The 22,565-nt window shown below is 33.0% G+C and overlaps 4 protein-coding genes across 8 annotated transcripts; 2 read left to right on the top strand and 2 right to left on the bottom strand.

The window, feature by feature from the left end:
* Nucleotides 1–3,156: 3,156 nt before the first annotated feature.
* Nucleotides 3,157–4,513, top strand: LOC108336483 (uncharacterized). Of its 3 annotated transcripts, none has more exons than XM_017572964.2 (2): nt 3,157–3,268; nt 3,917–4,513. In XM_017572964.2, exon 2 carries the CDS (start codon nt 3,923–3,925, stop codon nt 4,265–4,267), a length of 345 nt encoding a protein of 114 aa, XP_017428453.2. In that variant the 5' UTR covers nt 3,157–3,268; nt 3,917–3,922; the 3' UTR covers nt 4,268–4,513. The 3 variants fall into 3 exon arrangements, with proteins under 3 accessions (XP_017428453.2, XP_052736190.1, XP_052736191.1); XM_052880230.1 differs by having other exon boundaries at nt 3,158–3,268; nt 3,921–4,513; XM_052880231.1 differs by having other exon boundaries at nt 3,196–3,268; nt 3,899–4,513.
* Nucleotides 4,514–7,609: 3,096 nt separating this feature from the next.
* Nucleotides 7,610–11,898, bottom strand: LOC108337945 (uncharacterized WD repeat-containing protein C17D11.16). Of its 2 annotated transcripts, none has more exons than XM_017574529.2 (16): nt 11,707–11,898; nt 11,466–11,623; nt 11,303–11,382; nt 11,136–11,231; nt 10,894–11,017; nt 10,702–10,760; nt 10,531–10,596; nt 9,989–10,059; nt 9,564–9,660; nt 9,071–9,145; nt 8,801–8,899; nt 8,375–8,518; nt 8,259–8,288; nt 8,112–8,174; nt 7,920–7,997; nt 7,610–7,827 (listed from the first exon to the last, which is right to left on the bottom strand). In XM_017574529.2, the coding sequence occupies exons 1-16, from the start codon at nt 11,820–11,822 to the stop codon at nt 7,750–7,752; spliced, it is 1,434 nt and encodes a 477-aa protein (XP_017430018.1). In that variant the 5' UTR covers nt 11,823–11,898; the 3' UTR covers nt 7,610–7,749. The 2 variants fall into 2 exon arrangements, with proteins under 2 accessions (XP_017430018.1, XP_017430020.1); XM_017574531.2 differs by having other exon boundaries at nt 11,466–11,620.
* Nucleotides 11,899–13,866: 1,968 nt separating this feature from the next.
* On the top strand, nt 13,867–19,534 carry LOC108337947 (nuclear pore complex protein NUP96). 2 transcript variants are annotated; one of them, XM_052880228.1, is made up of 6 exons: nt 13,867–13,979; nt 14,416–16,979; nt 17,624–17,747; nt 18,033–18,181; nt 18,637–18,734; nt 19,124–19,534. In XM_052880228.1, exons 2-6 carry the CDS (start codon nt 14,478–14,480, stop codon nt 19,317–19,319), a joined length of 3,069 nt encoding a protein of 1,022 aa, XP_052736188.1. In that variant the 5' UTR covers nt 13,867–13,979; nt 14,416–14,477; the 3' UTR covers nt 19,320–19,534. The 2 variants fall into 2 exon arrangements, with proteins under 2 accessions (XP_052736188.1, XP_052736189.1); XM_052880229.1 differs by having other exon boundaries at nt 13,902–14,125.
* A 1,324-nt stretch (nt 19,535–20,858) lies between these two features.
* On the bottom strand, nt 20,859–22,463 carry LOC108337946 (NAD(P)H-dependent 6'-deoxychalcone synthase). The gene is made up of 3 exons (XM_017574532.2): nt 21,835–22,463; nt 21,486–21,729; nt 20,859–21,393 (listed from the first exon to the last, which is right to left on the bottom strand). Exons 1-3 carry the CDS (start codon nt 22,152–22,154, stop codon nt 21,022–21,024), a joined length of 936 nt encoding a protein of 311 aa, XP_017430021.1. The 5' UTR covers nt 22,155–22,463; the 3' UTR covers nt 20,859–21,021.
* Nucleotides 22,464–22,565: the final 102 nt, after the last annotated feature.

The following is a 22,565-nucleotide window of genomic DNA, read 5'->3' as shown; positions in this document are numbered from 1 at the left end:
TATACTTTATGAACGATTCAAATAGAACTCTATAATTATATTCACAAATCGATATTGCACACTTGAATGATGGCATTTATGATGAAAATGACAATCTTTGAGCTTCGAAGGGATTTTACTATTTACTCAGTTTTGCGGGCGAATAATTAAGTTGTCTTTGGTGTTCATTTGAGAGGAAAAGCAACGATTGACGAGGACAGATTTGCGGGATGGATGGATTTTGTGTCACCTGCAATGGAGAAGAGATTAGCAGAGATTTATGTTAAAAAGTCACGTGTACCCTCATCGTTTTATTAAATTCCATCACTGTATATGAGTTTACTTAAGATTGAACTGTAAAATAATTCTAGAGGGCTTGATTGATCCCTCTCACAATCTTCTATTTATAAGAATAAATTGATACACAAGTACATGATAAATAGGGTAACCCTAGACACAATATAATCATGATAAATAGGGTAATCCTAGACACAATATAATCATGATAAATAGGGTAACCCTTGACAAACTATAATGATGATAAAATAGGATAAATATCCTAACAAGTTTAATATATATAATCGGGTTCCACCAGACAGTTTTTCACAGAATCGATTCCAAATAAAAGTTGTTGACTCTTTTGCATTGAGGACGAAGAGAAGCTCGTGAGGTTAGTAAGATAGTGTCTTGTTTGTAGAATTTTATTGTTGTTTTTGAGTTGCAGTGTAGATGGTGAGGAAGAAAGAGCTTCTGCAGCTTCTGGCATGAAGAAGAAGCGGGTTTGAGAGCGAAAGAAGATGATGAACAATGATTGAACTGAAGTATGAGGGTGGCGTATTCGGTTCCAGGAGAATGGTATTTGGTTCCACTCTTGCGAATTTTTTTGAATAGCAGTGTATTCGGTTCGCACGAAGGTATTCGATTCCAGCGCAGCGAAAAAGTTGGCGAAGTAGTGGTATTCGGTTACGTAGCAGTGGTATTCGGTTTCGAAACCGAACTTTGAACAGCTGCTGCAAGTCTTCCGCCGGCGAAACTTCTACGTCCCGACGTTGTTGCCCTCTTCGGAGTCCACACGTAGGGTAGGGGTCACTGCTTCTCTCTGGTGAACATAACCATTGGCGACAGGTGCTTCGTACCATTGGCGACAGGTCACTGCTCCTCTACGACGCCGGCCACACTACCATCACGAATGTTGACTTCTCCAAGGTCGTTATCTCCGACATGCTCCGCCGCAACGTCCGCGACCACCCGCTCATGCGTTGGCGCGTCATGGACATCACCGCCATGCAGGTCTCTCCCCGCCCGCTCTTTTGGTTTTGCTGCTCTATTTGACTTTCTTTTTTCTTACCGGTTCTTTTGTTTTGGATGGTGCAGTTTGAGGACGAGAGCTTCATTGTGGTTATTGATAAAGGTGGATTAGATGCTTTGATGGAGCCCGAGCTTGGCCCCAAGTTGAGGAACCAGAACGCTCTGGTGTTAAAGTTAAATTGATGTTTTTAAGAGAAGAAAATAAGAATTTAAAATGGATTAGGCTTTACGTAAGTCAAAACACATTAATTTTGGAGAAGTTGAATGAGAGAGCACTCTTTTATTATAGTTGAATTACAAAGAATCCAATGAATTTTACTTTCTTATTTTCCTTAGGATCCTGATATTTTAACAACAAATTTTAACAATTTTTTGATAATGGATTACATGTCATTGCTTTATTGGTGTGTTTGAATTTGTTTGCAGAAAGATATTTGAAACCAACCCATCATAAGTCACCACGTCTGTGTTGTCAAAAAAATTGTTAAAAAAGAGTTGTTAAAAAAGACATTTCCTTTTCCTTATACTTATATAGGACAGATACAAATGTGGTCTGAATAATAATTGATTTTGTGGATTGTGTGTTGGTAGTAACTTTCTTCAAAATTAATCAATTTTACTTCCATAACAAATAAATTCATAGATAGGAAATTTTATTATAAATAAAAACTACATTTCAAAATAAATTCATTTTACTAAATAATATTTTTTTTACTTTTTAAAAATTAATTTTAATTATTATTTTTAATTTTTTACTCTTTATAAATATTTTTACAATTAAATATAACATTAACAAATAATATTTTATATTACTCTAATAATAAGGGGCATTTTGGTAATCTTTAATTTATACCAATTAAACAAATTTTTTAAATTTGTCCCATCAATCAAACCCTACACTAACTCTCATAAACTTTACTTCCAAATCTACTCTCAATTACCCACAAATCCACTCAAAAAAACAATAAAAATTTTACCCTCAAATCCATTCAAATCATCTCCCTCAAATCACCTCAAAAGAACAAAGCGTAATTGTTGAAATCATATGAGGAATCATGGGAATGGTGCAATATAGCTTGGGATAACAGAAAACTTACTTTAATAATGTATATTATGTTGGAAATTAAACAGACTAATGTTGTTTTAAGTATCAATCTATTTTCTAATTTTAGATTTAATTATATGTTTGTCACATTCTCTTATACGATTTCAAAGTAACTTGTATTCGCTTCTACTAGCCATGTATCCGATTCCGATCCATTGCATTGCAATGACCGGAATTGATTACGGGGATGAGTATCTCATTCTATAATATAATTTGTGTTTTTTTTTGCTGATAAATTATATTTTTTTAAAAATAAATTTTAAACATAATTATTTTCCTTTATTTAAATACAAATTTATTTTATTTTTAAAATTAATTTTGATTTATTTCGTTTTTAAAAAAAAATTTACCAATAAATATATTATTAACAAATATAATTTTATATTACTTTTACTATAAATATTTTTTATCTGACGATAAGAATTAAATCCTAAATCAACCTTTATCGACTTTATTTCTAAATCTAATTTTAATTACTTTCAAATTTATTAAAAAAATAATATTAAATTTATTTTCAAATCTACTCGAATGGATCCTTCCATATTCTATAAAACAAAGCTTTTAGTAACGAAATATATTTAATATGTTATAAACAAAAGAACTATTTTTATTTAAGTAAAGAAAACCAAATATAAGAGTATTTATTATTATTTTTTGTATTATATATGATGTTTATTTTATTATGATCAATTCCCTAAAAATTATTCTTATTATTATTATATTTGATTTGTTTATGCGGACAAAATCACCCATTTGAATATAAAAACAAATAATTAAAAGAAGGGAGTAGTAACGTAACTATTAGTTTCATAACGGGAGCTTGTGTTGTGTTTTGTTGAAGTCTCTTACTTGGATCTGATTTCTCTGAGCCCTCAGGTATGTTTCTAGGTTTTCCTTTTCAATTCAAACTTTGTGTTACTGCGTCTGCTTCCATTGCTTATAATTGTTGTATAACCTGTTAAGCAATGTGCACTCGCTTGCCTTCCAACTGTTTGATCAAAGTTCCCAATGTAATCAAGAAAGTTTTTCATTTTTAAAGTTAAATGTTATCCGCTTTCGCTTGTTCGTTCCTTATCTTTAGCACGCCTCAAATTGGTCTTCTACCTTTGTCTCGTCAGTCTTGCTTTTTCTTTTTTTTTTAGGCTACCTCTCATACCGCAAATTTTGGGCCCTCACACACTTTTAACTAATCTCAGTTTTGGTAGTTCCAGCAGTGTTTTTGAAATTAGGTTGAGTGGAGACCGAGTGAAAGGGAAAAAAAATTATATTTAGTTGATATTTTGAATTCTGCATTTGCCAGATATTCAAAATATGGAATTGACATATATTTTGTAGATACATTGAAATGAAATGATTGGCTTCTTGTTTCGTATACAATATTCCATTCTGGCTGAAAGATGATAATTTTTTTTGGATGGATGTTGGTTTCTTGAGTTATATTTGTTTTTGTCAGAAAAATGACACGAAATAGCGATTTTCTTTTTAAAAATGTTATGCTTATTTCAGTAAGGATTATGTTTTAAGACAGATATGGTTATTCCACCCCCAGCGAGGCCTCCCAGGATTATAAATTTTCTGAAACCTTATGTTCTGAAGATGCATTTTACCAACAAGTATGTGAGTGCCCAGGTGGTTCACAGCCCAACTGCCACTGTAGCCTCTTCTGCAAGCTCACAGGAGAAAGCCTTGAGATCAAGCTTGGAAACTACTCGCGATGTGGCTGCAGCTGCAAAGATTGGGAAGATACTGGCCGAACGCCTTTTGCTCAAGGACATTCCTGCTGTTTCTATTCACTTGAAGAGAGAACAGAAATATCATGGTAAGGTTAAAGCGGTTATTGATTCTCTAAGGGATGCTGGTGTTAAGTTGCTTTGAGTCATGGTTGCGTAGAGACTATTCTTGTTGGATCTTATTTTCTTTTCTATTTTTAAGTTGTCATTACAACAGGAAGTTACTCATTGAACATATTTCACTAAGACTTTAGTTAATTACATTTCGAGAAATAAGACATTGATGCGCATCTCTGTTTGTTTTATTGTTTGAATATGAACACATTACAGGGACATTTGGATTGTATAATGGAAAAACAAAAATAGATAGCTACTTGTAAAATGGAATCAATATCATGTTTCATAGTCAACTCCTCCCTCATGCATTATTTTTTCATTTGCCTACAGACCATTCATTTGAAAAACCCTCATTGCACTCATACCAGCATACAGTATGCTATTCATTCAAAAGTACACAAAATATCAACAATGGTAAATTAGGCACACACTTAAAACTAACAAAACAGCAATCCTGCAGTTACAAACCCTCGGTAGGACTATGCTTGATTTCTACCAGTGGAGTATGTTAAGATAGAAACAAAGTTCTACATAGGATAAAACAAGAGATGAACATAGGTTTATATACACATAAGATACTTTTATTGGTAAGAAGTTTTTTCAAGTGGTATCAAAAGTAAATTCGTGAGAGTTTGATTAAAAACAGACAATATCTTATCTTACTATTATGGATATCCATGTAACGTATGTCCATCCCTACAAAATGTCCTATGATTTGAGTCTTGAAGATAATATTTTTTTGGTTTTCCACTAAACATATCCCCCAGCTGATGATAGGAGAATAATTTTTTTTGGATAGATAAAGATCACTAAGGTAAATTGTGTCTTTTGATATAGTTTTCTTCATACACATAGGAATTGAATCCCTGGCAACATTCTTCATACACTTAAAGTTATTGTGGAGAATGTTATCAATCCTATAATAATAAAGTAGCTGTATCACGATTAAATGTGCTTGAAAAAATTATACATGTTAAACACAAACATGCCCAATTAATATGGCTACTGTTAACACTGATGTATGTACATTCATAGTAGTTCTAAGCTTCTTAAGGTTCCCTTTGGCTTCAAAATTTGCAATGTTAGCTACCATGTAAGAAATTGTTGATAGGTGATATTAAAAGCAAATAATACAATTAGTATCAATAAATTTATAGTTAAAATTAAATAATTCTCTTTTTTTTATCATTTATTGAACTAGTCGATTAAATAATCTGGAAGCTGCTTAAAACTTTAAAGGATCACACCAAATAATTTAACTTTAAACAGCATTTAACTTAGTAACTATGTATCGTGCAGAAAGTCTCGGGAGCATTGCGAGATTTTTCTTAAATATAATTCATTCTTCAAAATAAAAAATACACAGGAAAAACATAATTTGTAATAAATAATGGTAAAATTACATATTTAAGAATTATATAATAAGAGATGTCTCTATCATTAATACAAAATGTTTTATTTTACTATACAATAAATGAGACATGGGTTTCGTTTCAAGTATTGGATTAATTGGATTAAGAAGATAAACTATTAGAATAAAAATATAAGTTATTCTAAATTTACTGTTTTGAAAATTAAGACTTTTGAAAAACTGTATGATATTTTACGTAGTTACATAATATTAAATATTAATTATCCACTTAAAACTAATCTTCTCATTCATGAAAATTGGTCATCTCACTACATATATATTTCTCATGGATGCATGCATCCATCCATGTATTAAAGTTTTAAAATCACATTTAAATTAAGACGAATAAACTATATTCCTTAATTTGATATAGTGTCTCAAAATTTATGATTTAATTTAAATTGGTAATGGTTCTTTTAGAGGATTATGAATAAAAAAGAAATCAGATAACTATTAGAGGATAAGAAACCTGGTTTAACGAGGACAAAATATCTCCTGAAAATACTTTTATTTAATAATAAATACTCATTTATATTTTTTCTGCTGGGCTAGAATTTAAAAAAAAAAAAAAATTTAGATAAATTTCTTTCATGATAATAATTAATCAGTTATGCAGGTGCGATATCAGATATAATACGTATTTAATATGGTGATATAATTAGCAGATATACACATATCAGATATTATTATACACATTAATTAGATACGATACGGACATATATCATACGCATACAGATATAGTATATATATTTGATGCAGATAAAAATAATAATAGCAATTGATGCAACAATATGATTATTTTCAATATATAAATAATATGGAAATTTATTAATCATAATAAACTTATAATTACAACAAATCTGAATTATGAGTATGCCTTTTAAACATTACTAAAACAAAAATGAGATTACTGTACATCATAAAAAAAGTACAACAATGAATGTTTCACAGATTATTCACAATTTTACATTATGCATATAATAAAATTTGAACTCAAAAGATGAGGCCACGCAGGAAAAGTAGTACCAAATATTATAAATTTGACCAATTACTAAAGAAAATAAAAAATAACCAACATGTCTACTTATTATGCATTATAATTAAAAAAAGAGCTTATATTTAGGTATTTCTCAAATCAATAATAAACTTTATTATTAACAAAAAAAGGTTTGATTAAGCGATAACTGTTAAATGACAATACTAACCTTTTTCGTCCGAATGTAAAAAAATAATATTTATTTTATTTTAATTTCATAAATATACCATTTTTATTAATATAATAGAACCATCAATTGATTTAATTTTAAAAAATATTATTTTATAACTACCGTAATAAATTAGCATGTACTCAGCCTTAAATATTTCGAAAATGCTCATATCTAAGTTTTTAGTAACCAAAATATTGATAAATAATGTGTTAGAAATGGGTGACCAAAAAGAATAAACTATCCTATGAGTTGTCCTTGAAAATGTCTCAGTAGAACTAAAATGTATTGTCCATGATTGCTTATGGTGCCTTTCGTTAGTTGTTGCATGTAGTGAGAGACCAATTCAGAAAATAATGTCAAGAAAACATTTCTTCTGAGTAAAAATTGTTCTTGCAACCTCGTTGCAGAGAGAGAATGTATCCCTTTGATATTTGTGGAATGTGTTGAAATCGCTGCAATCCGTTTGAGTTGTCCGTACCCCTTTCATTATAATTGCTATCTGTACAAGATTTTTTATTGTCTTGGTTAACGTTATTTTAAAAACATAACATTGATTAACTTTCTTTTAACAATGCTCGAGTTAATATTTCAACCTGTAATACATTTAATCCAACATCATTTTATCTCAAGAATTTGCATAAACAATCATCTTTATGTACATTATCAAAACGAAAAGTATAACAAAGCATGTCTAAGCTTTTCACCAAAAAATAAAGATCCCCAAACTAAATCGTGAAGGGTTGGAATCACATAATAAAATTAAGTCGTACCCATTCATATCGGTGAGTGCATATATGTTACTAGGACACAACAAAACTAGAAATACAAGAAAACACTTTTTGCATTGAATACCAAAATTGAGCAGTGCAGGAAGACAAACTCAACATCATCTCAAGACCCAGATGGCGATCTATTCTTGTAGCTGCCATATCTTCGAGCGACGCCAGAATCAGATAAGGTGTCCCATAGCTACAAAGCATAAGTTACAAAAGTTAGTTCACACAGAATCAGAGAACAAATAAAGAGCAAGAAAGTATTGTTCATCGCCCCTTTTCACTTACTTGCAATTTACCCTTTGAGCCTCCGATAGCCAACAAGAAGGGATCGTCCTCTGAGAAAGAAATTTTAAAGATAGCCCCCTAACAAACACCATAAAAAGGAGAAGTCATCAGTTCCAAATTAATAAATATAATATGATTCATAGAAACTTTCGCATTAGAAATGAGTGAAAAAGAGTAGGAAAAAAAACGTACAGCTTTCGGAGAATTAGATGCTACGAAGGAAGGTTGGTTGTTCGACAAATCCCAAAGTTTTACCTGTGACAAATAATAGGCGCTTGATAAGATGAATTCCAATCTGCAAAGTATACAGAAAACTAACAAAAATGACTTCACCATTACCGTTTTGTCCATGGATCCAGTAGCGAGAAGCTGCATGAAAAAGTCGTTCAATATGACACAGTTAAACTAAAATAAATAATCATTGGTCACCAAAATCAAATCTTAAAACCACATACATTAGGTGCTGATGGATTATAGGATACTGAGGAAACAGGTTTGTCATGTGCATGAAGTGTAAAAGTTGGACTCTCGTCAGGCGAGGAATCAGGTTTGGCTTTCCGAATATCAAAACCCTTGACAATACCATCGTCAAGACTCACCTAACAGAACAATTAAATCACTATTAGTTAACTAATACTTGTTCATCCGCAAAATCAAAATCGAAAACTGAATAAGAATTGGCCCCTCTTCGACCCCCCAAAACCCTTTTTTAGTTGATATAAATTAAATAATCATACACACACACTTGAATGTCAGTAGCTAAAGAATGTTGGCAAATATTTTATCAAACATGTGAAAAAAGAGGTACTATGTTTTATCAAAAATGTTTTATAAAAAAGATAAAATGGAGTACTCGGGCCTTGGAAATAACTATAGCACACCACAAAATAGTGTTCGGTGTGCGGATCCCATGCCAAGCTCTCTACTTCAGCTGAGACTGACCACGAATAGCCAGAATGTTTTGGCATCCTTGCATCCCTCTGAAATTGTAATAGATATAACAGTTAGAACAAAACCAAAATTTTCAAGGTAGTACATTGAAAGGCTCTTTCAGCATATCACAGTACAGCCAAAGGGCACAGTATAAAAAGCAATCAACGGCAGAGTAAAATAGAGAAATGCTGAGTAACCAAGAAATATTGGATAATTACCAAGGCTACAGTACGATCAAACGAACCACTAAGAAGAACCTGCGGTGCATGATGATTCCAAGCAACTGCTTGAACCTGTAATGATAAATGAACAAGAGCTAAATAATAGACATCAGGTTATTTTAAAGTAGTAACCGACTATTCAATAAAAACGCATTAAATGATTCAAAAAAGAGACAAATCTCTTCCCTTATTAACAGAATGTGGAGCATTGCTCAACAAAGCCGCAAGAAAGACTTGTAAATTTGTTTCTCACCCACACATATCTTCTTTGAATAATTCATTTAATTCAAAGTTCTATATTATCATAATTGTTTCATCTTTAGTACATAATAGTACAGCGAAAACCACCTCAATCCATTGATGCTTTAAATCATAAAGTTCTACAATTCTACAAAAGTGTGTCAACATGAAGAACAAAAAGTTCATTTCATCAATAAAATGAATTAACCTTATGATAAAAAAATAAATTATACTCTAGCTAATTTCTTGCCTTGTTCTTGTGATGATCCAGTGTGTTTTCACACTTCCCAGTAACCAAATCCCAAATCTTTACGTTCATGTCAGCACTGGCACTTGCTAGTATATTCCTTTTTTTAAGAATAAATGCCAAGAGAGGTATCAAGGATGGGAGTACAAAAAATACATAGAAATGTGTGTGTGTATCTATGCATAAGAAGGAACCAAGTTATTCCAAGCGCAAATCCAAAAGAGTTATCCCTCACCCTCCCCCTTTATTTTGCTTAAATAGTGGTTTTAACTAGTGAATCACCTTTAACAGTTATATTGAACAAATAGGGAGGATGAAGAGTAACTCTTTTGAGTCATTCTTGAAGCAACTTAATCTGTGTGTGTGTGTATAAAGGAAAACATCAAGCAAAGGAAACAAAAGCATAATTCAGTTTTAATTCTACAGACCTGTACTCCTTGTTCCAAGCAAGACCCAGTACCGAGTCAGTGTGACTGTCCTTTTTGTATTTCATTGATTTCTGCAACAAAACAGTTTGAAGAATAAGAAAATGAAATGCTTATGAAAGCTGGAAATCAGATCTCAATAAGAAGTGGCCAAACATATTGAGTTCAAAAATCTGAAACGTACGTTTAAGGAAAATTAATGATGGAAAGGATATTCCTATCAGTTCCAAAATCATTTTATTGCCTGTCTATCCACAGTTGGGACATGAGCAATTTCTAAATTAAGTCTTACAAAAGAGTACAAGAAAAAAACATGGATTTTGAAAGTTGTTGTTTCAATCCTCATATGAGCAAAGACCTCTGTAATTTCAGTCCTACTAAACGCTGTTCACAATCCCAAATAAAAGTTAAATTCATGAATCACAAAAAGACAAACTCAATTAAGTTTTATCATAAACAATTACCCACACAATGACTTGGAAGCATAAACTATGGTAATCACGCGATTCTAAGGGGAGTGACATTAACAAGAATGCACGACAAACCTTTTTTCCCTTTTTCTTTTTCTCTTCGAGTCCACCCAAAACCACACATGGCTGCACCGCATCAATCTGAGAACAAATGAAAATTAAAAGGTATTCGGCAAAAAATATTTCTCTTTTTGTGTATGAAATTTTCATACAGCAGCCTTAAATTTATGTAATCAATGCACTTACAACGTCAAGGTCCCAAATTTCTATGGAGGGTTCCATTGAACCCACAGCTATGAAGTTCCCTGTGATAACAATGAAATTATATAAAGCTCATAAAATAAAGCAAAGACATCAAGCATGTCTCTAGTATTTTTAAGCAGAAATTGCAAAGGACCAATGAGGGGTTATATCGTGCAAAGGACCAATGGTTTAAACCTCTTTCTCCTCCTTTAAGAGGGCAATCGAGCCAAGCTGTGCAGAGTGGAAACGCAGGAATAAGGATGTTATGGTGAGAATACAAGTTCCTTTCATTGGAATGTGCATCCTCGAGTACACAAACCTGCAGTGCAGGAAGCAACGTGAGGTAAGTACACTTGTTGAACAGTAAGCACAAGTAGAGGAGTATCAGTATAATATACCATGACTCGACTTCACAAGCCAAAAAACATTTAACTCACCTCAATATGACTCACATCATCTTCATTACATGCAAAAACAATGATAGAATCAGTCGGATTAATAACCATGTCTTCAAGATCATCGGAATCATCATCCTGAAGCATCGCAATAACGTAAGATTATAAGAAGTAGCGTGTTCATGATGTGACCAAGTGTTGAAACTTACGTTTTTATCTTTGATATAAGGATCCATGTCGTTACTCGGATAATAAAGATCACCAATTCCGGAACTGAATAACTCAACTCCTAAACAAAATGACAAGCATAGTAGGTACATCAATAATCATATAGAAGAATATAGAGTTACACGATGATACAAAATGACACACCTTCTTCTTCGTCATCGTAATTGTCCATGTTAAGGTCCTTTAAGGCAATCGTTATATCGTCAGTGTTTCCGGTGGATGCTTTACCAACTGCATTCGCCACTGTTAATGCTTGCGCCACTACTTCATCGTTGGCGTCATCGTTGTCACTGTCATCACTACTATACATAAACAAAATTAAAAAGTGAATGTCAGGGTTTTATTAGTGAGTGAGATTTGAAAAATTCGTTGGAACCTAAAGGACCTTGCGTTTTTGTGGTTGGCGATGAGTTCTTGAATTTCCTCTTCCGGAGGAGGATCGGCGACGATAGGCTCCGACTTCGAAACCCCTTTCGGCACCCACGAAATCGCAGAAATCATTTTCGTTTAAGAGACGACTCAACGGAATGAATGCACACGACAGCAGCAGCGGCCACTGGTACTGCTACTCCAGAGGGTTTATAGGAATCGGAAACAGAAGAACAACCCTTTAGCGGTGAGAATTTCATGGGCCTGGGCCCAATACGGCCCAACCCTCGTTATATTAAGCTACTATTCCTGTATTTCCATGATTTTAATCTGCACCTCTATATAAAATTTTTGAATTTCAAAATATAAAATTTGCAATATAACCTGTTATATTTTGAATTATATGTTTTAAAACAGAAAATTTATTATATTTCATATTTCATATTTATACATTTTTATAATATAAAATGGAAAGTTATTTCATAGATAATCATAAAATTTATCTTCAGGAATAAATTACTTATTTTTTTCCTAGAATCTATAAAAGTAAGGAAAGTCCAAATTATTAGTATAATTATATTTGGAAAGTAGATTTTCAGAATTCGTAATTACATTTTGAGATTGATGTTTCTTAATTTATGTTATGAAATTCAAAAGTTAAGTACGATGCTGTGATTTAGAATGTTATAATTAGTTTATCGATGGTATGACATATAATGAAATTATTGTTCTAAATTACTCATCAAAAAGAATTTCATATTAAATAATTCAAAAATCAATATCATTTATGCAATTATTGAAAGAAAGAAAAAAGTCAAGATAAATTGTTCGAACTATGTTTTGTTGTCTCAAGCCCAATTATTTTTCACTGAGAGTATTTTGTATGGTTTAATGGTACTTGCATAAAGATTTATGAAGTCAGAGTCAATTTAACATTTGATAGATAATAATGATGTTATAGATAACGTATTTTCTTATCTCAAACATTTATTTATATATTTTGTGGTAAATTTTTTTATTAACGTCGATTATGATTCAATTGTAAGTTATTATATTTTAATCTTAAGTTAATCAATTTAAAGGTTAATATGTTTTAATATTCTTTAATCCAATCGATATAATTTAAGGTTGAATGGTTTATTTGGTGATCATCCAGTTCGGTGACTTGCTTTTTGAGCTTGTGTTTGACTATCCGAAGTGGTGTATGATTGACCAGTCTACTTGGTTGTGCGGACTTGTTAGTTGGCTTTCTGAGTTGTGGGTTGACCATCCAAATTGTTGTATGGTTGTTCGGTTTGCTTGATGACCGGTTGATTCGTTGGTTTACTCTTTGAGATGAGATTGACCATTCGAGTTGGTGCATGTCGGTTGGTTTGTTTGATAATTGACCAAACTCATTGGTAGTTGACCATCTAAATTGGTCAATGGTCTGACAAACTCGATGATTTACTCTTTGAACTAGCACTTAATGTCTAGTTTTAATCACACATCGCATGAATAGTTTGATCGTTCGTCAAAAGTTGTGATTAACAACTAATTTAATAATTAACTATCTAAACTATAGTTAACTATTCAAATTATGACTTATTGATTATACACTATTTAAAAGAGTTAACCACTATAAAAAATCAATATTGTTTTTTTTGCCAAATTCAGTTTTCGAGAGAACTACTGAGATTGTGTGAGACAAAAACAAATATTTTCGAGTTAAAAAAGGAGTATATGGATTATTGGTGTTAGATTTAATAAAATTTTAAGTATTTAGAAAATTTGGATATTTGGATTATGTTTTGAATATTTTTGTGTGTACTGAATATTAAAAATATTTATATTTTTTTATTAAATTTTTGTTATTTAACTTTTTCGTTAATTGATAGATGATATCTCTTAATATTTTTACAAATGTCTAAGAAAAAAAAAGCATACAGAAAAAATTCACTTAAAAGAAATATAAATATTTTAAATATTCAGAAAAAAGTTTAATAAAAATTCAATTAAAAGAAATTGAATTTATAAATTATTCCAATTTAATTTAATCTATATTTTAAGTAGGAAAATTAAGAAGGAAGTGTGACTAATTATAAAGTACTTAAAATTTAATCTATTCTATCCTTTAACTAAGAAAATTAAGAAGGAAGATTGACTAAATCAGGAGTGTAAAAAGCCATTCCCGGTTTTTCTTTACGGTATTAAAACTAGGCCCAACTTCAATTTTCCATCCGAATCCCGCTAAACCATTCCCTCTCTCCCCTCTCAGGCGTGGTTGCTCGCTACTGCTCCTACTGCGACGTGAGTTCATCTCAGAGTTACTCAACTTCATTTCTTTCTCTTCTTCTTTACGCACTATGCTCTCTGTCACGCGTTGCTTAACTCTATTAGGGTTTTCATTCGTTCTCTTTCTGCGCTTCTGTATGCTGTGCCGCACTTTCACTAAGGTTGATCTCGATAGCTGCTGAATCAAATAATCTGTGTTTTCGTGTTCTTAAACTCAAATTTATGAAATAAATGCGAATACATCCGTTGTGTAGTGTAGCTATATTGCATACTTTTTTCTTTTATTTTCTCACACGTTTTGGAAGTTAACCTAAGAGGTAAATTCATCCTGTATAATTCATAATGTTTTGCTCTATTATTTGCTTGCTTTGGGATGGTTTCATATGGTAAGATGCCACATCCAGTTTACCTTGCAGGCATATTTGCTTAATCTTTTTTTTTTTGTTTAAAGAATACGTCAGGGAATTGTGTTCGAATTTCGATGGGTAGATTTTGCTTTGGCCTTACTTTGTGATGGAATGTGACGTTGGAGGCGTCTCTGATTCATTCGTGCTGCATACTTGTAAGAGAAGAAGGGTTTGTAAAGCCTGCATTGCTCCGTCCGTTGATATCATGACAGAAACTGAAGCTTTTTTGCCTGTACTGAAATCAAGCGGTTATTATACCAAACCATCTCTGAAGGAATTACTGGCCAGGGATCTTGTTGAACCTGGTTATTGCGGCCGTGTTTCTGATTTCACTGTTGGGAGATTTGGTTATGGATATGTCAGGTATCTTAACGAAACTGATGTGAGGGGGTTACATATAGATGAAATCGTCAACTTTCGCAGGCATGAGATAGTTGTATACAGTGATGAAAATGATAAGCCTGCAGTTGGTCAGGGCCTTAACAAGGCAGCTGAAGTAGTTTTGGTATTAGACAGTGAAATATTGAAGTCTATGGAGGGCAAGGAAGATGTGCTAGTGAACAAATTAAAACAAATTACAGAGAGACAGGAAGCGCAATTTATTTCCTTTGATCTAGTAACTGGTAAGTGGAAATTCTTAGTTGAACACTTCAGCAGATTTGGGTTTGGAGATGATGATGAGGAAGACATCGTCATGGATGATGCTGAGGTATATGATGTTGAGAAAGAATCGCCATCAAATACCAATGAAGTTGAGCTTTCTCATTCTCTTCCTTCTCATCTTAGGCTTGATCCTGTTAAGATGAGAGAAATGAGATTATTGATGTTTCCAGGTGACGAAGAGGTAGAAGACTTAAGTCATAAATCATCTTCTGACAACCAGTATGTACGGCCTTTACAAAGTTCTGCTCACGTAATTAACCATCGTTTCACCCCACCAGTTACAAGAAAAACTCCATTTCCATTACTTGAGTATAAACATGGTAATTTTGATTCAAACTCTCCTGGAGGCATTTTGATGGTTCAGCAGCATAAGGGCGTGCCTCTTAGGACAGTTAAATCACAAGGTTTTAATCTTGATCTCAAACATGAAACTCCAGTATCTGGAAACTATGCTCACAATATAGTTGATGCGGGTCTATTTATGGGTAAATCATTTCGAGTTGGTTGGGGACCAAATGGCATTCTTGTACACTCTGGTGCACCTGTAGGAAGCAGTGGTGATCACAGGCTGTTATCATCTGTCATCAATTTGGAGAAAGTTGCTTTTGATAATGTGGTCAGGGATGAAAATAAAAAAGTGAGTGAGGAACTTCTTGAACATGCTTTGGTATCTCCATTAAAGTTTCACAAAGGAATAAACCACGTGATGAAAGAAGTTGAAATTGGTCCCTGCAGGTTGAAACTTCAAAAGCTTGAAGCTAATCGTACGGTCCTGTCTGAGATTTCTCATCAGTACTGTGATCTTATTGAGAGGCAACTGAGTGTTCCTGGGTTATCTTCCTCTACTCGTTTGGGTCTGACGCACCAAGTAATGACCTGGGAATTAATTAGAGTTCTTTTTTCTGATAGAGAAGAAAAGGGTCAAGTAGAATCTTTGGGTGCTGACAATGAGGAAGATATGATGCAGGATATGAAGGAAATTTCTCAAGATGTTGACCGAGAAGCACTCCCTTTAATAAGGAGGGCAGAGTTTAGTTATTGGTTACGAGAGAGTGTTTCCTATCATGTTCAAAATCAAATAAGCTCTCTAAATGATTCTGATTATCTGCAACATATTTTTGTTCTATTGACTGGGAGGCAACTGGATGAGGCAGTACAACTGGCTGTGTCCAAAGGAGATGTGAGATTGGCTTGTTTATTAAGTCAGGCTGGTGGTTCTACTGTGAATCGCTCTGATATAGCAAGACAACTTGATATTTGGAGAAATAAAGGGCTGGATTTTAGCTTTATTGAAGAGGAAAGATTGAGACTCTATGAATTGCTTGCAGGAAATATTCATGATGCATTGCATGATATCAAAATTGACTGGAGGAGGTTCTTAGGTTTATTAATGTGGTACAAATTACCACCAAACACTTCATTACCTATTGCTTTTCAGACTTACAAACATTTTCTTGATGAGGGAACGGCTCCGTATCCTGTTCCCCTTTTTATTGATGAAGGAACATTAGAAGAGGTTATCAGTTGGAACTCAGATAAGCACTTTGACATTTCATTTTATCTAATGCTTCTTCATGCTAGTGAAGAGACAAAATTCAGCTTTTTGAAGGCTATGTTTAGTGCATTCTCTTCCTCCCCAGATCCACTTGATTATCACATGATTTGGCATCAACGTGCAGTATTGGAAGCTGTGGGTGTTATCAATTCTAACGATCTTCATATTCTAGACATGTCATTTGTGTCTCAGCTATTGTGCTTAGGGAAATGTCATTGGGCCATATATGTGATCCTTCACTTGCCCCTTCGTGAAGATTATCCGTATCTTCATGTAAATTTGATTCGGGAAATATTGTTCCAATACTGTGAAACTTGGAGTTCAGACGAATCTCAGCAACAGTTCATTGGGGATTTGGGCATTCCCACGGACTGGATGCACGAGGCTTTGGTATGTATCATATTTTCTTGTCTCTTTATTATTTTACAAGTGAAGAATTATAAGTCACCTGCACAATGTCTTGCAGTGCCCTTTTAATTTCACATGTCTCTTGTACTATGGATGATAGATATTGATGGAAATGGAAAGGAATTAGCTGAAAGGGAATAAGTTCCTGTTTGTGCAAGTTTAAAACCAGAATGGAGTGAAATAGTACATCAGGGTACCATTTCCATTATTTTCCCAAAATAACACAATTTGCATTCCCGAAAATTAAGGTGAAATGGGGAGAACTCAATGGGTATTGGAGATTTGGAGTTTCATCCTGTTCCTATATTAATCTTCCAATCCTTGCTCTATTCTGCAAGCACACTGTATATTCTGACTATATTGTTAATTCAGTTTGTATATATATGACATTTTCACTTGGCTAGTGTTTTAAAATCCACAGGATTTATATTTGTTAGAGGACAAAAACTGCTTATTAGATTCACATGGTCACTCATTATGATCAATATATGACTAAAACTGAGTTAAATTGTTGTCCTGATATTCTTTACTGATTAATGGGTTATGCTAATGCTTTAAATGTCAGAGTTTTGTATTTCCTTAAGCGACTCTTCTTGTTGTCTGAACGATGTTGTTATGGTGACCAGGCAACTTATTATAATTACAATCAGGATCACTCGAAAGCCCTTGAGCAATTTCTTCAGTGTGCATATTGGCAGAAAGCTCATACTATTTTTATAACATCGGTCGCTCATAGATTGTTCTTGCAATGTAAGTCTTGTGTGTATCTTGCTTGGTAAAAAACACTATTAAATTCTTGTAAAGGACTCGAGTTTTTTTTCCTGATTATTTCTAGCATATTGTTTAGAGCCTTTACTAATAATCTTTTGCTATTTTTGTGAATCATACATAAGCTAGAATTACTGATTATCTGAACTTCACATAATTGTCCATTTGATCATTGCTGCTTCTTTTCAATAGCAGAAAATGACTAGATTTATTCCTCTTATTTCCAGATAACTGTGTCCTAAATAACTTATTTAATATCTTGTGCAGCAAAACATGCTGAGATATGGAGTATTGCAACTTCCATGGAGGACCATAAATCAGAAATTGAAAACTGGGAGTTGGGAGCTGGAATTTACATTTCATTTTATTTGATGAGAAACACGCTTCAGGGTGATCCCAATTCCATGACCGAATTGGTATGTGAATATCATCCCTCCCATCATTTATGTGAATGGTTGTTATGCGATCCTGTCATAGTTTGATTACGAGGTTTAACTAAAAGATAATTTGTTTGATCCTAAGCTTGTACTGTGGATTGCGATGGTATGAATTTCTACATGATGCAGAAGACAATAATTCCTGTTACCTTGTCATTTGAAATGCTTTTAGTTGTTGCATTGATTACACGGGGCAATCTTCTAAGAGGCTTTAAAACGTGATTTATGAAGTTAGGTAACTGTTGTGAATCTTTCCAATCTGTGTTGAGTGTGGGTCATGAAGCAAAGTTGTTATGGAAGAGGTTGACATCCATGTCATGCATTCTATTTGTATTTGGTTATGTTGTTTGCTAGATCAGGACTCCGAATATTTACATTGTGGTCTCAATTTCTAGAGTTTAGGACCAATTAAAATCATATAATTCTTGTTTCAGGATTCTCTTGAAAATAAAAATGCTGCTTGTCAGGATTTTGTGAGTCAGCTAAATGAATCCCTGGCGGTTTGGGGTGGCAGACTACCTGTTGACGCAAGGTATATATATGTTGTCCTTTCCGGTGCATGGAAAAATGTTTGCAATAACTGCTTGTTTACCTGTTTTTAGTTGGTACAGCTCTGTTTCTGATTTTATAGGTTGACTAATATACTTATCCAAAACTGTTTTTTTGTTGGCCACGGACTTAAAAAGCGAAAAAAAAAACAAATATGATAACACAGTACTATATTTGCAATTTTACTTGCTAGTTGCTAGTGTTATTGAAGCTGGTTTTACATCATCCAAGCCACACATCTTTAACCCAATAAATTCAGCACCTGTTTGTTTTTACACATTATTTCATTAGCTGACCGTATTTACCGTGTGATTGACCATCCATTTAGAGATATTTTATTTTCCATATTCACGTGTACTACTGATTTTGTAGGGTGGTGTATTCAAGAATGGCAAGCGAGATATGTGATTTACTGCTATCATCTGTTGGTGAGGGTGCAACCCGTGATGAGCAATTTAACTGCTTTGACACTGCTTTCAGTGCTCCCATTCCAGAAGACCAGCGCTCTGGTCACTTGCAGGATGCAGTATATCTTTTTACCAGCTACCTCTTAGAGATATCTAATTAATTTAACAATTTTACCATTTACTCTCAGATATAAAGTCCAATAGAAAATAGAACATCGATGTGTTTGTAAGGCAGGATTTTTATCTGCATATTATTCACGAGATTTGTGCGTTTTTTTTAATTTATCTCGGTCTTGTATGATTGATAAGCATGAGATGCCGCTAAATAACATTCATTAATTTTGTTTGTATGGATGGGATACGGTTTTTGCTGTCATTGTCTAATGAGTTTCTACAATGACCTGATTACAGAAAGCTGAGCTGAAATGGAATAAATTGGGAATTATGCATTCAAAAATTTCAAGTGCCACTTTTAAGGTGAAATCTTCACACAAGCCAAATATCAGTATTGTTTGGTAGCATTAACTATATGAAACTATGCGATTATAAATAACATGACATTTCATAGGGGTGTGGTGATCTGTCTTTATTTTGTTTGAAATTTTGATATAATCGTTCATTTGAATCTAAATTTAATCTGATAATTCAATAATGAGAGAGAAGACTGAGTCTCTTTTGATGTTATATATTAAATTTTACATATAATTAAACTAAAATATACGGCTATAACTGATTCAATATAAATATAATATACATCTTTTATTTAGTAACAATATAAACTGAAAATCAAACCAAGCCATAATGAAAAAGATGTGATTTTTGTATTGGTCAATTTTCAATTTAATTTATCTTGTAAACTCAATTTGATTTGATTTTAAAGAATTCCACTTTCCAGTTTTGTTGAGCTAGGATGTATAGCTAGTGGACCGAGAAAAGTTAAGAGGAAGTTGATCCATATTTATCATTCGGATGATTAACTCCGCAAGGAGCTTGCAAAAATATAAATTATCTTTAAAATAAAAGAGCTCTTAATATTATATTAAATAATACTTACATATTCTATTTTTTAAATTTTAGTAAGATGTCGCTCACATCCTTAGTTAAATAGACTTTTTAGTCTTTATATTATCCCACTTTTTTCCATGTAGTTTTTTGAATTTTAAAAATTTCAATTCTGTATTAACACATTTCTTCAATGTAGTGTTAGATTTTGAAAGTTCTCCATTTAATGTTAATTCTATTTAGCTTTAACCTCAAATCTATTTAAACTTTATATCAATTATATTTAAAGTGCCTTTATTCAAAGTTTAATCTCAATTATATTTAATTTTAATGTCAATTATATTTAAAATGACTCAACTGTCTTTCTATTAAATTATTTTAATATCATTCAAGAAAAATGAGTTTTTTTTTTTACCAAAATGACAAAATTGAAGAACATACGTAAGTAAATAGGCAAATCTTACAAATTTTATAAAAATAGACAAGTCATCCAAGTTTTATAAAAATGGCAAGTCATGCAAGTTTACTACAACATTGTCTTTCACTCTTCCTTTCCTTATCTTTCCATTCCTACCTCAATCTAAATAAACCCTAGAAGTAGATCATTGGTTATTAAGTCATAAAAATATTTATTTATAAATGATGTACTTAATTAATACATGTTAGATTGATAAGAAAAAGAAGCAAGAGAGAAGAGATTGTGCAACACAAACAAGAAGTAGAATAATTTATTTAAACCTCAACACAAGTGAACTGAGCTTGTTCCAAAGCTCTTCATACTAACATACATGAATTTCAAAATGAAGTATGAGATATTACATTAAATATTTCAAACACCAAGCACCAAGCAGTAATTTATATTTAATCCCAAAGATCATTGAGTTGTGGCTTGGTGGGTCCAGCGATTAAACGACTCTGATGAATTTGACTTATTTTATTATGATCTTCTTCTGTCAATGCCCAATCAAATATCCTCAAATTTTGGTTCATCCTCTCCTTATCGTAGCTTTTTGGAACAAAAGTGACTCCTTGTTCATACAACCATCTAAGGCAAATTTGAGCTATGGATTTGCCATGAGCATCTGCAATTTCTTTCAGTACATCATTTTCCATCACTTCATTTGGACCCCTGCTTGCACCTTTCCTTAAAGGTGAAAATGCAGTTATGATTATACCATTTGCACTGCAAAACTCTCTCAGTTCCTTTTGTTGCCATGCAAGGTTCATTTCCACCTACAATATTTATTTAATAACAAAAAAATCAATATGAATTCATCATGAATCTTTCATGCAACACAAATTAAAAAAAGAAAAGAAAGTATTACTTGATTCACCACAGGAAGGATGGTAGCAACAGACAACAGATTCTGAAGTTTCTTTACAGAGAAGTTGCTGACTCCAATAGCTTTAGTGAGGCCAAGCTTTTGACATTCTTCCATGGCTTCCCACACACCCTTCACATCAAAAGGCAAGAGATCTTCTACTTCAATGGGAAAAGAAAACTTTCCAGGTTGAGAACTAAGAGGCCAGTGAATGAGATAGAGATCGAGATACTCCAGTTGAAGAGTTCTGCATCAGAAAAAAGCTTAATTCAGTTTATGTCATTTATATAGCTACTTGCTATGCAGTTCTTTGAAAAATGGTCTTAAATTGAATTTATATACATTCATATACCTGAGTGATTTGCGCAAAGCTGAAACAACAAGATGAGGATGATTCTCAGTGACCCAAAGCTTTGACGTGACAAAGAGGTCTTGGCGAGAGACAAGGCCAAGTTCAACTGCTTCTTTCAAGGCTTCACCGAGAGCTTGCTCAGAGCCATAGGCAGCAGCAGTGTCAAAGTGTCTGTAGCCTTGTTTTATGGCCTCAATGATTGCTTCCTTTGTGTCTTTCTTGCAGGTGAAATCTGGGGCAGAACCCATTCCGACCACTGGCACCCTCTGTTGGGAAGAGGAGTTTGGAAGCACCAATGTCGGAATTTCGACAGCAACCATTGTAACAATTGCTGATTAACTGGTATAGTTTAGTACTATAATGTAACCAGGAACCAACACTACTTGGTTGTTGCAGTTGATGGAAACTACTGGGCTGGTCACCCTTTTATACTACAAATTTGTCGTTTCATCTGTTTCTATTATTTCTGAATTCCACCTTTGAAATGTCTGCACACAGAGGTTAGGTGGGATAAGATGAAATCTACCTCCATTCATCACATTCTTATTTTATTCAACAATAGTTGACTTGAGTACTATGTAATTCACCATCAGAGAGTCTGTCGATTGTTGCATTCATTTGTGTTAAGAATAACCTAACTTTAACTCTACCAAACCACGGATTTATAAGATCGAGATTTTCACTCGTTCATATAATATAAATTGGTTTTATTTTTAGTTGACGTAACAACG

This window comes from Vigna angularis, chromosome 7, assembly GCF_016808095.1.
Source record: "Vigna angularis cultivar LongXiaoDou No.4 chromosome 7, ASM1680809v1, whole genome shotgun sequence".
Lineage (NCBI taxonomy): Eukaryota > Viridiplantae > Streptophyta > Magnoliopsida > Fabales > Fabaceae > Vigna > Vigna angularis.
The sequence above is the reverse complement of the archived record's forward strand: the minus strand, read 5'-3'. Positions and strand labels throughout refer to the sequence as shown.

Coding starts and splice junctions, on each gene's coding strand:
- LOC108337946 (XM_017574532.2), bottom strand. CDS start 22,154: ATGGTTGCTGTCGAAATTCCGACATTGGTGCTTCCAAACTCCTCTTCC. Junction 21,730..21,834: donor GCTTTGCGCAAATCACTCAG/GTATATGAATGT, acceptor TTTCTGATGCAG/AACTCTTCAACTGGAGTATC. Junction 21,394..21,485: donor TCCTTCCTGTGGTGAATCAA/GTAATACTTTCT, acceptor TAAATATTGTAG/GTGGAAATGAACCTTGCATG.
- LOC108336483 (XM_017572964.2), top strand. CDS start 3,923: ATGGTTATTCCACCCCCAGCGAGGCCTCCCAGGATTATAAATTTTCTG.
- LOC108337947 (XM_052880228.1), top strand. CDS start 14,478: ATGGAATGTGACGTTGGAGGCGTCTCTGATTCATTCGTGCTGCATACT. Junction 16,980..17,623: donor ACTGGATGCACGAGGCTTTG/GTATGTATCATA, acceptor TATGGTGACCAG/GCAACTTATTATAATTACAA. Junction 18,182..18,636: donor CCAATTCCATGACCGAATTG/GTATGTGAATAT, acceptor TTCTTGTTTCAG/GATTCTCTTGAAAATAAAAA.
- LOC108337945 (XM_017574529.2), bottom strand. CDS start 11,822: ATGATTTCTGCGATTTCGTGGGTGCCGAAAGGGGTTTCGAAGTCGGAG. Junction 11,624..11,706: donor GCCAACCACAAAAACGCAAG/GTCCTTTAGGTT, acceptor GTTTATGTATAG/TAGTGATGACAGTGACAACG. Junction 8,519..8,800: donor ACACCGAACACTATTTTGTG/GTGTGCTATAGT, acceptor TTGTTCTGTTAG/GTGAGTCTTGACGATGGTAT.